This window comes from Opisthorchis viverrini (assembly GCF_000715545.1).
Source record: "Opisthorchis viverrini unplaced genomic scaffold opera_v5_166, whole genome shotgun sequence".
Taxonomy (NCBI): Eukaryota; Metazoa; Platyhelminthes; class Trematoda; order Opisthorchiida; family Opisthorchiidae; genus Opisthorchis; species Opisthorchis viverrini.
Window position 1 is genome coordinate 903,535 of NW_008751820.1, and position 16,036 is coordinate 919,570.

Sequence of the window (16,036 nt, forward strand, 5' to 3'; positions counted from 1 at the left end):
AAAAGGGACTGCTCATGATCCTTCGACACTCAGAAATTAGTTTTGGCTCATCGAACAAAGTCTCAGTTTGCGTGGCGTGGCCTTCATAAAAGAAACAGTAAGGAAACATGAAAGATGATGGTAAAACTCCCACTTTTATGAATACATAAACGGCGCTGGAAAGACTTTTTCAACTTGAAGCTGAGTGAAGAATGACAACAAAGAAGGCAAAACAATGCGGTGACTGTGCTTACAGACCTCGCGGTTGCTGAAAGGTTGATGCTGGCAGTTAAAGCTGCATTAAATGTAGTTAGCCCATCGAAACAAGCATGGGGTTAACTCAGTTGCTGCTATAGAACATGACCAGACACAGCCCTAAGGCTTGGACCTATCCACTGAACCAGATATGTGTAGTTTTTGGTTTCGTTGACTAGCCCTTCCTCTTGCCTAGTGCAGACAATTTTTGTCATCGCCAACGAGAAAATACAGGGTCTAAGAGGCGTATTCCTAGTGAAACCAATTGACTGAATCATTGTTTTGTAAATTAAAAAACATGGAAAACGCAAATGATTCAATTATAAAATTCTCTCGCTGAAGAACCAGTGGGAGTCCATAACGCTCCCATTTTTCCTGACTTTCTATTTCAATAAGTGATAAGTTTGCCTCTACTTAGATGTTTCGTGCGACAGAAAGGTTCATGGATAGTTGCACTTGTATGGGACATTATAGGCTGAACAGAAAGTTATAAAACTGGTGCTCATGGGCTTACAAAGGCCTTTGAAGATGCTGAGTTGTAAACCCTACCTCACAAGGAGTTCAGATGATATCCAGCCGTTTAAGTTTGACTGCAAGACAAGACCAAGCAAACCGGTTTGTGCTTCTACCGAGTCATCTTTATTAAAGTACAACCTAATGGTAAAAATCAGACGTTCTTTACAATACCTAGCCGCATAAATGAAATGGATGGCTTTTGGTTCCATGAGTCGCAGTCTTAAGGTTTCAATGATGACATCATATGTTCTGGTCCCCCAAAACCACTCGACTAGACCCAGCAAGGACGAGAATTCTTGTGAGATTGAGATTTCTTGATTTTAATCACATATTTACCACAAACATCTTGTTAAAACCGAAGAATATGGCTTTACTAAACTCAAACGATCTGTGAGTTTCGGCTATCGGCAATAAGAAACTACTGACCTGTAATTAACTAGTTGGTATGTGGCAACATCGAACTACGCCTGGGCCTGCGCTCGCATCTAATTCACATACTTCCCTAAATGCGGTCACATGCTGTGTTCCATTGGCTACCGATTTGAAACCATCAGTAAAATATTCATATGTTCAATCGGCCGACGTCCACCTGGTAGGCCCAGGTGGTGATAAAACGACCCGCTTAGCGGGCACTCATCCGTACTTCCGAGGCAGGCTTCCATCACCACGTTTCGAGGTTCACCTTTAGACATTTGTTGACTACATACTTCAAGATCAGGTGTGCTTTTCTGTATGCTTTGCCAGCTATCATATCATGAAGTGCATCAGAAGACTGGAAGTAGGAGGCTAGCTTCGAGTAGTAGTCTCTTAGCTGAGTCAGCTTTAGTGTAACTGAAAATTTCAAACGCACCTTAACGGAAGCATGGTGAGTAACAAGCCTTGCTGGGCTTAAGAGCCTTTGATCTTTTTGAATAGTTTTGCATGGACTCAGATTAGAAGTGAGAGGTGTACCATAAATAAAACAATAGTAAGGGAGTGTTGTGCCAAATCGGTGAGTAAGACAGACATGTTTCACAGACGTGCACATTAGAAGAAACCACGGAGTAGCTTCAAGTACAGCTCCGCGGAAAAATAAGTGCTATTTACTCAGTACCGGTCCGAGAAATCATAATTCGGCGGTAAAGGGTATACACTTTAGTTACACGTAGCCATCCGGTTGGCACCCATGGAGGAACATATACGACCCAAAAGCGGTATATCTTCGAAATTATTATGTGCAGAAAAGTTGAACTCTTCAGTACAGGCTTTGTAAAAAAACTTTACGTACGACCGAAGCGGTGGTCCAGATGTAAACAAAGTAAATAATGTCTGACAGGGACGAGTTAGGATGATTCTGTAACTCTCAGGTCGGCTAAACCCATGACAAACGTCGACTGCGGCAGCCAAAACCTTGACGCTACAGTAATATACTGTTTGCCACTGTGTGGTTGTCTGTAAAGTTGAGAGAAATGTAACCCTATTGAGAGTTTGAAGCTGGTCCGCGAATATCTGACAAAATAGGTCAGCGGTACGCTACAGGTCTTTGCAACCCTAAAATGTGTCTAAGTCTCATTCGTAACACCACCACTATCTTAGTCAACGATAAGCCAGCATTTTTGTAGGTGCTAAACTGACAAAATGAGTGCGGCGGGACATAGCTGGACAAAGATTTATGGAACGAGTGATGGCCAAATGTTATTTGCTTGACCAGGTTTGGGTGACTGCTAGCGTAGAAACAATGATCGTTCAGCTGTTTCATCCTTGCGGTACCCAGCTTCCATGTCACCCGAAGAAACACAAGGGGCAAGGTGCCTCCAGGCAGCCCAAGCCTGCACAAATGTAGTCTAGATAGCGGGGTTGATTTTGAACCAGGGACCTTCCGGTCAACAACTCCACGCTATAACCACTAAACCACATTGAGCTCGAGTGCCAGTATGAATGTAACATCGCGGAATTAGATGTTTCACAATGCTAACTTAGTAGACTTATTTTATGTTGAAAGGAAAATACGCGAAAAAAGGAAGAACTCCGACAAAAATATCAACCTACAAAGCAGTAGAGAAAGAATAGGCTTGCGTTCGACGAAAGATCATCAGAAATGTTTTGACTCAAATTTAAGTACTAAACCCCCAGCTCAAACTCTTGACGGCAGGTCAATGTGTTTGTGCCACCCACCATCACCATTAGATGTGCTTTTTGGTTCAAAGGCCATCACTTTTGTATACTATAAAACATTCCGTTTTCGTGGCACCATGAATATTGAACAGAGTAGTTTCTCTACGTTTCCCCAAAGCCGCCGTTGTGCTTCGTACTAGGTGCCGTGTACTTTTGCTCATTTTTGTATAACACAACTTAGCCTGATTTGGGAATGATGTGTATTTTTAGTCATTTAACTACTTCATCACTACACCAGCACAACTGCTTATTGAAATAAATATGTTCGAGGAAAACTTCGATGGTATTTATGGACGTTATTCAACGCAGGTGGCTTTCAGTTTCAGAATGTTCAACTAATAAAATGAAGTCTATTTGGTTCTATAAATCCAACGAAGTTAGGGGCAACTGTAATGTCCAGGTAAACAAAAACCTCCCCACCGTCTAACCGGCGGCCGTGAGTACCTCCGGAAAGCATGATGTTTTGATTTATATTCAATGGATGCGGATAGTATATTTAAGGTTGGTGCACAGTGTTTGGTTGAGACAAACGAGTGAGATGCGAAAGTCAATGAACTCTAGTTTGTTCATTTTACATTTGCTTAAACACCTATTACCGGCATCAGAAAATAAGTATAATAAACAGAATAATCAAAGTTACCGGTTTTCAGCACTGCTTGCTGATAGACGGTAATTCGTTTATAACCTCAAAGAAATTCTAATAAGATATTTGGCCTTTCAAACGCACTTTATTAGCCGTGATTCTACCACGCAGTTTCGTCCGCAAAATAACTTCATCCCTACCGCTGCAGCTAATGCCGCTGCGCAGTGAGTTTTATTTCACGCTTCACACAAAAGAGTCATGAATCACTTGATTCTTCGTATGAGTAGTCCTCACTGGAAACTGTTTCTTGTGCCTTCATAGGTTGATAATTGCACTTATCTTTCCTTTAAATTAACTGAAAGCAAAACCCTTATATAACTGAACAGGACCATAAACCCTTGGCACACCACCCTTACCTGAATCAGTATGTCTTGTAACCTTGATCATCCATTTGCCAGAGTAAACACTATGAATTTTCACGCCATTATTCTCGGCACAGTCACACTGATATTTGTTTCCATCATATTTTGGTTTTACCAGACAACCAGAACCTCCAACGCATACGTCAGTTTTTAGCGAATCCAAGTCCAACGAGAATGAGTTACAACGTGCGGCACTTCCAAGTTTCCTGGCTAGCCCATGAAAAACCTAGGCTTCAGTTATTTCGACAGTTCAACCACCATTTAGGAGCAGTTTGATCACATCTACATAATGGTTATTTGAGAGAGGACATTGTATCGTGCATCCAAGAAAGTACTGGCGATTTAAAGAGCCATAAAATACTGGCTGGAATTCGCGGACCGGTTGATTGAGAATTAAGAGTTATCTACCGTGAAGAAGACATAAGGACAACCGGAGAAACAAGAAGGAATCCAAGACCCGATAATTGGCAAACAAGACCAAAATGTCCACTGAAGCATATGGTCAGTTCTTGTCTCGGCGTTTAGCTGTCTTTGGTTCGAATTCAGTCAATCACTGTAAAACGGTGCGGTACCGTTAAGTATGGTCCTACTGCAGGATAAAAGTGCAACAAACTTTGGAGAAATCAACTAAAACTCAACCTGCTGCTGTGTTTGCAACTGCCTCAATAAAGTCATACCATTTAACAACTAATGAAGTCACCTTCTCATTCTAAGCAGGTCTGTTCTGGGGAACCTTTTGAAGATACATTTACCACCCAAGGTATAAGTACCAGGTCCTCAACCGAGTGCTGGTAGTCCAAGAGGGACAATCAATGATTTCCAGAAGCAATTGACAGAGAGACTTTATTCGTAGGCACTGGTCATAGCCAACACACTAGTTGGCTGATTCCTAAATGGACTCCATGCAAAGGCTGCTACATGTTATATTGTCTTCATCGAGTCTTTTATGACAGAAGTGACTATGCGAAATCCAAATCTTAAAGGAGCTATCAAGTCTGGATAGACGAAAAATGTTTGTTCCAATTTTATGGGGGTATTGAAACCGCGCGTATTTGCAGACGTCAAAAGAATGAAGCCTTATGCTGCTTGATTCCCGTTCATTGATTTTCTGACGGGGGATACGTACGGAACGTCCAATCTCGAGTATATTTCTATTAGAGTGCTCTTCGATGCACTTAGCAAGCGAACAATTTAGGATCATTCGCCATGATATGAGAATTACTCGTAAAAAGGGGGCGAATAACTTCAAATCAGGTTAAAAAGCCTAAAGTCTAAATCATCATAGCGGTAAACAAAATATTCATTCACGTGCAGCATTTTCATCATACTCATCGAAGAGAGCAGCATAAGCGTTGACAACCATGCTTCACTGTCATACGACTATAAGATTCGTCTAAATATATTTAAAGCATTAGAATGAGAAGAGAAAAAGAGTGGGTGATGGAGGGGCTTAGTGCTGGAATATGTCGAGCATTCTGAGGTGCCTCTAACCGCTCAGTCAGACAATCTGGAAGGAAATTGACAGCATAAACGCCACTGACACAGATTATCCGCCATTTCTTGCAAGGTCTCTAGCCAAACACAGGTGGGGTCACAAGAACTCCAACCTGGAAGGCGTACAACACCACATTCATCGTGATCTCTTTCACGCTCTTCTGCAATATCATGCGCTATCCACCGCGTGGTTTGTATCATTTTGATGGAGGCAAGGAAAACAACACTCGTTTCGGTAGACGGTGTTTCGGCGTGCGTATCACAGGACCAAGTCATCGCAGTCGGTGGTTCTGGATATTTTCCACAGTTGACGTACCCCACACAAAACCAACTACCCGTTTTCTAAGCACATCGTTACTAACACGCAGATGCTATCCAAAACCAGCCACGCTTCTGAGGCATCGGTGGTCGAAAACTTGAAGACGTCTCATATCACGTGTCCACATAGGCCATGTCTCACACCCATACAACAGCACAGCCCTTACCGTAGCCTGGCGCACAGACCCTTAATATCTGGTGAGACGCCTCTTAGATACCACAAGTGACGCAAATTAGCAAACGTGATTAGAGTCTTTGGGATTCTCGCAGACTTCATCAGACACATTTCCGTCAGAGATAATATGTAAAATTTTCCTTAATCTCCAGTGCTTCTCCTTGAATTGTAAGGGATACACTCGCGGACTTCACCTTTTAAAGCAGGAATTTGCACTTTATAGGTGCGAGGCGCATGCCAAAAACAGTAAGATGGTGGTTGGTCTATTCAACAGGACTTGTGCTTCGATATGTTCCTCAAAGATGAGGGCGATGTCATCTTCTTACTCCAACTCAACAAACCGCCCAATAACAACAATTTGAACACCAAGGTTCCGAAGACCTTCTAGCGTTCGTTCCATTATTTCATCAGTGATGAAGTTGAACACCAATGGAGAGAGCATACATTCTATTCGGACACCACTTTTTGTAGGGAACCTTTTGGAGCGCTCACCATACACTTTCACCCGCGTTTCATGTAAATTCGAACGACATGTAGGGGTATACACCGGCGATTGGGTAGTTTAACACTACTACCATTCATCCCAGAACGGTTGATGCACAACCTCACTGGACAATCCAGGGGATTCATGAAACAGCTTTCCATTCATTTTTTCTCTATCTTTTCCTCTAATCCATCATCTTTGATATTTTTACGTTTCCATCTACCTTACTTTGTTCATTTGTTCCAAGTTTTCCTTTCCCTTTAAATCGTTGTGTCCTCTCCAGTTAACGAAAATTACTATTACCACAACTTTCCGATTCTACATTTTCGTGACCTATGAGGTGTTCATGAAAGGCTTCAGCCAGCAACTCTCACATCACATGCATGTAGAAACCCTGTAATTCGTTGGGGATTATATTTTAAAAAAACCTCACACCTTAGGCAAAGACGGAGTGCAACTGGAACAAATAGTGATAAACGCTGTTGCAGTGCACATAAACCAAAGTAAGATTATATTTGTTAATAAAATCCTACGAAGCCTTTCATGAACACCTCATAGGTCACGAAAATGTAGAATCGGAAAGTTGTGGTAATAGTAATTTTCGTTAACTGGAGAGGACACAACGATTTAAAGGGAAAGGAAAACTTGGAACAAATGAACAAAGTAAGGTAGATGGAAACGTAAAAATATCAAAGATGATGGATTAGAGCGATTTGTACGGGAAGAACCAACAAAAGATTGCTTACGAGGTTGTGGTAATAGCACCAACCCCCGTTCACTCCACTGTTATACATGATGACCAATACAACAGAATGCAGTACCAGCGCCATTAATAGGTGTCGTGGCACACCGTCACCGCAATCTGTGGCAACCACTCGCGGGACATTTCATCGCTGTCCCATAATCCTGGTGAATTTAGTGACAATGGGTATTGAATCTTAATTGGATTAATAATCGTGATACACTTTGTAGCCAGTGTGAGCCAAACAGTCACCTGCACCAACAAACCGAAACCATGGTGAAAATGGATATTGCACGTCACAGATATAATCTTCACTTTAAAAGTACTAAATAAACGAAGATGGAGCGGTGGTAGATGATGGATTTTGAAATATTGCGCAACATGAGTTCCTGCAATTGGACTAATTTAAAGGTCTACACCCAGTTCATGATACGTTAGGCAGGTGGAATGGGTACTCAAGAGGATAAAGAGTAACAGAGAGGTTCGCTGTTATGATCGGGCATACCACTTAATATCAGATTCATACAATGAGTGAAATGGAAGGAATTTATGAACTTTACCTCCTATGGCGCTGGGCAGTGGTGTTAGGTCAAGCGAAACGCATGCCGGAAGACGTAAATTCCTAGAGAGTGAGTACTAGTTTACATGTATATATCATGCACAACAACGAAGAAATATTTATTAAAAGGATTGAAAATTGGTGTTAAACGTTTATTAAAAACTGGAAGTTGGTGAATGCTCCAAAACCTCATACTCCGCAGCTCGTTCGAAACCGCTTTATTTATTTGTTGATTAGTTTCTTCACTTCAGTAAATTAAAGCACGTCATCTGGTTCACATTTTTGCACAAATTTTTGTTTCCTCAATCTGCACTACTTTGTCGCTGTGTATCCCAGCGTCCACAAGTAAGAACACAGTAATAATTGCTTGACGATGAACCCCCAAACGCTTAGCGGACCGAAAATCTGTCAAAGACAAAACGCGAATGTGATGTCCCCCTTGACCGCTTTGTGTACAGCTTCAACAAGTGACCAGGTAGGCCTCACCAGGCTCCTTTATTTGGGTCCGATGCAAATACATCGGCGGTGCTGCGCAATTGACTGAGAATAGGATATCTGTTGACAGACAGACCAAATGCATCGTTTTTATCGGCGCATTTAAGGACTAGCTGTTATTACCTTTTGTGAGGCTTTTGAGCATGCATCACGAGAAAAGACGAGGTCAGGATAGAAACTGGCAATGAAATCCCCTCAGCAAACGCATCTAACGCTGCTCAACCCAGACACTTTATCCACTTACGATGCGGCAGCTGAGGATTTCTCGGTGCCAGTGGTGGCATGTGCGCGAGTTCACTGTGATCATCTGGTACTCGTTCTTCGTAACACCCACGACAAATCACCTCTTGAATACGAAGTCTTTCACTTTGAGTAGCAACGGGTAAAGGAAGGCAACCAAATATTTGGGTTTCTTGTTGCCTCTAACTCTCCATCCGCCGTACGGACACGAGAAAATGGCGCGGTAAAACGGGATATCTTAGGACAACGCGTGTGTATGAGTGCCGCCCGGAGCGCTTTCCGCCAGCAGTGCCGCCATCCGATTTAGTGCACCGAACAAGACTGGTGAAGCGGAAGACTGGTGAGCGGACAGAAACTGTCCGCCATTTCCAATGATGCCGTGACCAAATACAAAGGTCATAAAATAACACTTCTCATCTTGAGGATACCGTGTACATAGCAAAGTACATGGCGGCGCCATTTGGACTACTCATTGCAATTTGTACTCTTGCAAAAAAACCGTACTAACTACAAAATCCAGCAGAGACAGTTTTAAAACTAGTCAATGTTATATCTTCAAAGGCGGAAAGTATAGGCGCGCCCCGGCTGGCATTGCTTATCGATCAATAGAAGAAAGCTGAAATCGATTCGCCAAAACTATGGGGTTTTCGGATTTGGAATTTCGCAAGGAGTTAAACTAATATGGCTGTACGTTGCATCAAAAGGTTGCCCATAGCGCTTTGATCCGGTTAGCCTACTTCAAGGTCATCGATTACTGCTGGATCGCGTATGATCACCAGTTCGTGACAAAAAAGAAGAAATCAACTCTTAACATATTCCGAAGTTCTGCGGTGCTTTTCAAATGTGAGAACAGCTACAGAATGTTCAATGTAAAATCCACCAAGATGAGTATCTGAATGGCGTTTATATACGTTATAAACATCAGACTTAACAGATTATTCAAGCTCTTTCAACGACCTTCGGCACAACGGTCTTTCCCGGGCATTTCGCTTTGCGTTCAGCAAATAATCAAAGACAACATAAAATAACTTTGTGAATAATACCCTTTATCAAGCCTAAGCACCTTGTCAGGAGATTATTCAGCGATTTCAGACGTCTGCGTATTAATTACAAAAATCCCATTGAAATGAAGTTCCCACAGCAAACAATGAGTGCAGATGCCTATAACACGTCCGATGAGGTTACCAGAATATAAAGCGAAACATCGCAAGTCATCAAAGTAATTACTGGTGCTTTCGACTTACCTTGGCTACTTGGCGCAATTGCTAGGCCCATGCCAATGTGGGCCCACGAAATCGAGCATCAGCGAAAAGGGATAATCCAGCCCACTGATCAAGGATGCGTCTTTATCACTGTAATTTGTGCCATGACGTTTCACCAAGAGACGTATGATGATCGGCTATAGCCCGATAATCCATCGCGTCATCTAAACTGAGAATCCTATATTACCAAACTAAAGTTTTGAGACTAGATACGCCTACTATACAACACATTCAAACGAGACCAACGAACAAAGTGCGCCCTCGACGGAACCAAGAGGATCCTCGGTCGATGCGACTTGTTATGAATCTTATGAACACACTTAACACAATTTTTGGCAGTAAGCTTGATATCAGCATCCAGTTCCGGCCACCAGCATGACAGGCGTGCAAGGGAATTCATTTTATCGACACCCAGATGACCAGAGTGCAAATCTGCAGGAACAGCCGCTCACTGAGTCGGTGGAATGACAACTCAATCCTCAAAACACAGCAAACCATCCGGAGTAACGGACAAGCTTTCGCGGCGACAGTAAAAAGCAGGAAATCGGCGTCGTTCTTGCTGCGTCCAGCCACGTCGCAGTGCAGAAATAATGGGAGAGAAACATCTTTTAGTGTCAGCAACAAGCACATCCCGCTTGACTGGTAATGGTTGAATCAACAGATAATCTGAATTGTTTGCATCAGAGTCGCATGATGGAGTTCTTGACAAGAAATTGGCATGAGGAATCATTTTCGCCCTACGATGAACAATTGTGTAGGTATACGAACTCACTGCAATAATCCACTGTTGAACCATCGCGGCAGATGACTTCGCCAGAGACTTTGTTGGATGATACAAGAACTTCAAATCCTCGTGATCAGTAGCAATGGTAAAGTTCGTTCCAAAAATATATTTATGAAGCCGTTTGACAGCCCAATATGCAGCAAGTGCTTCTCGTTGGGTCTGAGAATATATACGTTCGGCTCTTGAAAGTTGACGGGAAATGCAGATCACTGGTCACCACACTGTTCAATGATTGCTCCCATTCAAGTGGGAGAAGCATCAGTAATGATCGTCGAATGATGTTTGGTGGAAAATGGCTTCAAAAGAGCTGGAGTCTGAGGATAACCAAGCAGCGTACGCAACCTCCTCTCACGGTTGGAGGACCAAGAAAATTGATTGGAAGATATGACATCAAACAGACAACTTGCATGTTTGGCGAAATTGGGAATGAAACGGGAGTAACACTGGAGTGCCCCTAGAACTGAACGCAGTTCTTGTAGATTGGTTGGTGATGGCGCATTCACTGAAGGGGGTAGGCGTTTTGCATCAGGTTTAAAACCGCTGCCATCCACAGTGTAGCCCACGCATGAAAATAATGGCAAACAAAAGTGCATTTATTAGGATGAATAGCTACAATGAACTCATAAAATTCCTTCAGTAAAGACAACAGACGAATATCATGGGTAGCTTTGTCAGCAGCATGCACAATGACGTCATCTTGGTACGCTGAAGAACTTTTTTCTTCAATGCAGTGAAAGAAATATCGATTGAAGTTTCAGTATATACGAACTTCTTGACCAAGGAATACGCATCCTTGCCAACGAAATGTGGGAAATATGCAGGGAGTTTCCTGTCATCCATATCGGATTTTGTGAGGCACTATATGTCAAACCGTTCCAAATAATCCTCTACGTCACGCGCAATAGAATTAACATCTAATGGTTCCATTTCGCCAGGCATGATGAATTGTTGGTTGTTGATCAGGTGGCTGATGATATGTTCGCCGAGCATGGCAATTGGCTTGCAAACGTTTCGTCACCATACGAGGAGACATCATCAGTTCGCAGTTGAGGGGGTGAATTGTTGCAATGATTGAAATCGCGACGCCAGAATGTGAGAATTACGTTTCGTACCTATATCGGTATTACCAGACGAACTAGAAATCCAGAATTCGGCGCAGCGTAACAACCAGGACGTATGTATTCGAACTGGCAAATATATACAGCGTATGGAATATTAAAACAAGAGAATAATGAATAGAGCAATGAATAGGGTATCAGTCATGTTAATCACAGCAGACTTCATGGTCTTCACGTTAGAGCGCGTAGTAGGAAATCGCTTAAGCGAGTCAGCCTGGAGAACTAAGCAAAAATGTTCAAATAATCTGGCGATTACAGCAGCCGTCCCGCCAGACAAAGCCAAGGGATTTGTCGCAGCTAGTAATTTTATTGGATATTCATATGATAGTCAGCCCCCAGTGGAATGGCCGCGCGGCAAGGTTTTATCTTGGCCGGTATACTTAGCCCTTGATAGCGTTATGCAAAGCATTAGTGTGTTGGCGGACAGGACGATCACACAGTATAACAGGGTTACCAGTAGACAGCAGTTCCGGAACGAATTCAACGCGCCAAAATAGTCTTTCGGGTGTATGCGAGAATTGGTTGTGCAACGGCGACTTCCACCGAACTACGTCCAGCGCAAGAGGCTGCAACGGTTAGGCCATGGAGTGCGCATATCAAATCGTCGCTTGCTGATCCGAGTGCGGTGTTTCTTGTTAGATTGTAAGTGGCCAACCTTTGACCTTGCAGGAGGGTATCGAAGAGATTACGAAACGCTTGGACGCTGCGGGTGCTACTCGTCCGCTAGGATGGGGACCACCTGAACTCTACTTCGTCTGGTTAGGGACGCTCAGGGTATGGTTGCTAATCGACGTCAAAGGCGTTCTTTTTGTCAGGTTTTATCCAGAGTGTCTGGAGCTGCAGGTATCCCAGAAGTGATTGTAGTGAGGTGGCACAAAGCCTTTCCCTTGCCCACCTTTATTTTTCACCTCAAAATTAGCCCTTCAAAAGCTCATGATTGTAAGGCAGTGAGGCATCCGTAGTGACCAATGAGTTCATGTTTTCGATTATGAGACATGGTGAACTAGGGATCAGCCATTATACCGAATCTGCGACGACATACTTTGGTCCGCGAACAACGCCGCACATGAATATCTTGGATGAAGCGGTTGGGGTTATCGTAGTAGTTGAGCTTATAATGAAAACGTGACAGATAAGGATTNTCTTGAAAGTTGACGGGAAATGCAGATCACTGGTCACCACACTGTTCAATGATTGCTCCCATTCAAGTGGGAGAAGCATCAGTAATGATCGTCGAATGATGTTTGGTGGAAAATGGCTTCAAAAGAGCCTGAGTCTGAGGATAACCAAGCAGTGTACGCAACCTCCTCTCACGGTTGGAGGACCAAGAAAATTGATTGGAAGATATGACATCAAACAGACAACTTGCATGTTTGGCGAAATTGGGAATGAAACGGGAGTAACACTGGAGTGCCCCTAGAACTGAACGCAGTTCTTGTAGATTGGTTGGTGATGGCGCATTCACTGAAGGGGATAGGCGTTTTGCATCAGGTTTAAAACCGCTGCCATCCACAGTGTAGCCCACGCATGAAAATAATGGCAAACAAAAGTGCATTTATTAGGATGAATAGCTACAATGAACTCATAAAATTCCTTCAGTAAAGACAACAGACGAATATCATGGGTAGCTTTGTCAGCAGCATGCACAATGACGTCATCTCAGTACGCTGAAGAACTTTTTTCTTCAATGCAGTGAAAGAAATATCGATTGAAGTTTCATTATATACGAACTTCTTGACCAAGGAATACGCATCCTTGCCAACGAAATGTGGGAAATATGCAGGGAGTTTCCTGTCATCCATATCGGATTTTGTGAGGCACTATATGTCAAACCGTTCCAAATAATCCTGTACGTCACGCGCAATAGAATAAACATCTAATGGTTCCATTTCGCCAGGCATGATGAATTGTTGGTTGTTGATCAGGTGGCTGATGATATGTTCGCCGAGCATGGCAATTGGCTTGCAAACGTTTCGTCACCATACGAGGAGACATCATCAGTTCGCAGTTGAGGGGGTGAATTGTTGCAATGATTGAAATCGCGACGCCAGAATGTGAGAATTACGTTTCGTACCTATATCGGTATTACCAGACGAACTAGAAATCCAGAATTCGGCGCAGCGTAACAACCAGGACGTATGTATTCGAACTGGCAAATATATACAGCGTATGGAATATTAAAACAAGAGAATAATGAATAGAGCAATGAATAGGGTATCAGTCATGTTAATCACAGCAGACTTCATGGTCATCACGTTAGAGCGCGTAGTAGGAAATCGCTTAAGCGAGTCAGCCTGGAGAACTAAGCAAAAATGTTCAAATAATCTGGCGATTACAGCAGCCGTCCCGCCAGACAAAGCCAAGGGATTTGTCGCAGCTAGTAATTTTATTAGATATTCATATGATAGTCAGCCCCCAGTGGAATGGCCGCGCGGCAAGGTTTTATCTTGGCCGGTATACTTAGCCCTTGATAGCGTTATGCAAAGCACTAGTGTGTTGGCGGACAGGACGATCAGACAGTATAACAGGGTTACCAGTAGACAGCAGTTCCGGAACGAATTCAACGCGCCAAAATAGTCTTTCGGGTGTATGCGAGAATTGGGTGTGCAACGGCGACTTCCACTGAACTACGTCCAGCGCAAGAGGCTGCAACGGTTAGGCCATGGAGTGCGCATATCAAATCGTCGCTTGCTGATCCGAGTGCGGTGTTTCTTGTTAGAATGTAAGTGGCCAACCTTTGACTTTGCAGGAGGGTATCGAAGAGATTACGAAACGCTTGGACGCTGCGGGTGCTACTCGTCCGCTAGGATGGGGACCACCTGAACTCTACTGCGTCTGGTTAGGGACGCTCAGGGTATGGTTGCTAATCGACGTCAAAGGCGTTCTTTTTGTCAGGTTTTATCCAGAGTGTCTGGAGCTGCAGGTATCCCAGAAGTGATTGTAGTGAGGTGGCACAAAGCCTTTCCCTTGCCCACCTTTATTTTTCACCTCGAAATAAGCCCTTCAAAAGCTCATGATTGTAAGGCAGTGAGGCATCCGTGGTGACCAATGAGTTCATGTTTTCGATTATGAGACATGGTGAACTAGGGATCAGCCATTATACCGAATCTGCGACGACATACTTTGGTCCGCGAACAACCCCGCACATGAATATCTTGGATGAAGCGGTTGGGCTTGTCGTAGTAGTTGAGCTTATAATGGAAACGTGACAGATAAGGATTGGTCCAGTCCAAGGTTACTCTTGAATCCATCGAGATTCGAGCAATTCTTTTTTTATCATGATTGTACTGAGGGTAGACAAGGCAATGTGTGGAATCTGAGCTTATAATGAAAACGTGACAGATAAGTATTCGCATGGTCCAAGGTTACTCTTGAATCCATCGAGATTCGAGCAATTCTTTTTTTATCATGATTGTACTGAGGGTAGACAAGGCAATAAATTGTGTGGAATCATGAACGTTTCGGCGACGCCTGTGTTACCGCAGAACCTCCGGGAGAAATTTTATTAATTGGTTTGCGGCACTGATGAAGAATGGAAGCTTCTGGTGCTGCTGTATCAGTAAGATCTTGGATAACAACGCTTTTGACCGAAATAGATTTGTTGTTTTGGATAGGTTATTGGGTGCAGCAGCACAAAATAGCGAATAGGTTGGGGAGGCTTGTGTTGAAGCCGCATGATATTCCGTAGATTTAGACCTGAAGAGGCTTTGCATATGTCCGATTTTCCCACAAATTCGTATTCATGCCACATTAGAACCTCTCCCGAATGTTTTTCGACTGCAATTCTGTTATTAATGCATCTTCAACTGCTTTAAATTTGGTCTTTCGCAAGCGACTTCAGTTTTTGAACGAACTGTTTGAAATCTTGACCAAGATCCTGTATGCAGCTAAATAATGGTGTGCACACAAGATATTCTTGGGGCAAATGTACAATTTTCCCAGCAGCGTTGTTGCAGATTTGTGGTCGCTACATTGTGCAATTAAGTCATACACTTTATGGTAAATGTGGCATATGACCTTCCAACTTATTTAGACCTTCAGGTATAATTGATTTAATGTGAGCTTTGAAGGAACTGAACCAATGAGCCCATCGTTTCGTGCAATCTGATTAGTGCGAATTAGAATCAAAAACGGTTGTAGGAAAATATGATCCATTTTTAGACGATTAAATCGTTGCGAGAGGCGAGTAGTTCCAGGACAAAATTAGAAGACAGAATAGACGGGCGTAATGTACCCCTTAATCGAATAATAACGGTAGTACATGAGCTCAAAATATACAGTGGGAATGACGAGCTAATGGACTATGCAAAATTATGGTTTACATATTCACCACAGTCACCACTGAAATCTTGCTCCTATCTGCCTGCAAAATCAGACGCCAGCTGTTTTTTTACGGCAGCCATCGTAGTACGATTAACAAACCTACTGTTGGAGCTTAGATGCCTGTGCGGAACCT

At 43.1% G+C, this 16,036-nt stretch overlaps 1 protein-coding gene across 1 annotated transcript in view; it reads left to right on the forward strand.

The window, feature by feature from the left end:
* The window catches only part of T265_07252 (hypothetical protein), a gene marked incomplete at both ends in the record, with an annotated part of 55,378 nt that extends 51,248 nt beyond the window's left edge, over positions 1–4,130 (forward strand). The window contains one exon of the mRNA XM_009172726.1: positions 4,028–4,130. Coding sequence (XP_009170990.1) covers positions 4,028–4,130 — 103 coding nt within the window. The remainder of the gene's footprint in view (positions 1–4,027) is intronic.
* Between the last annotated feature and the right edge of the window lie 11,906 nt (positions 4,131–16,036).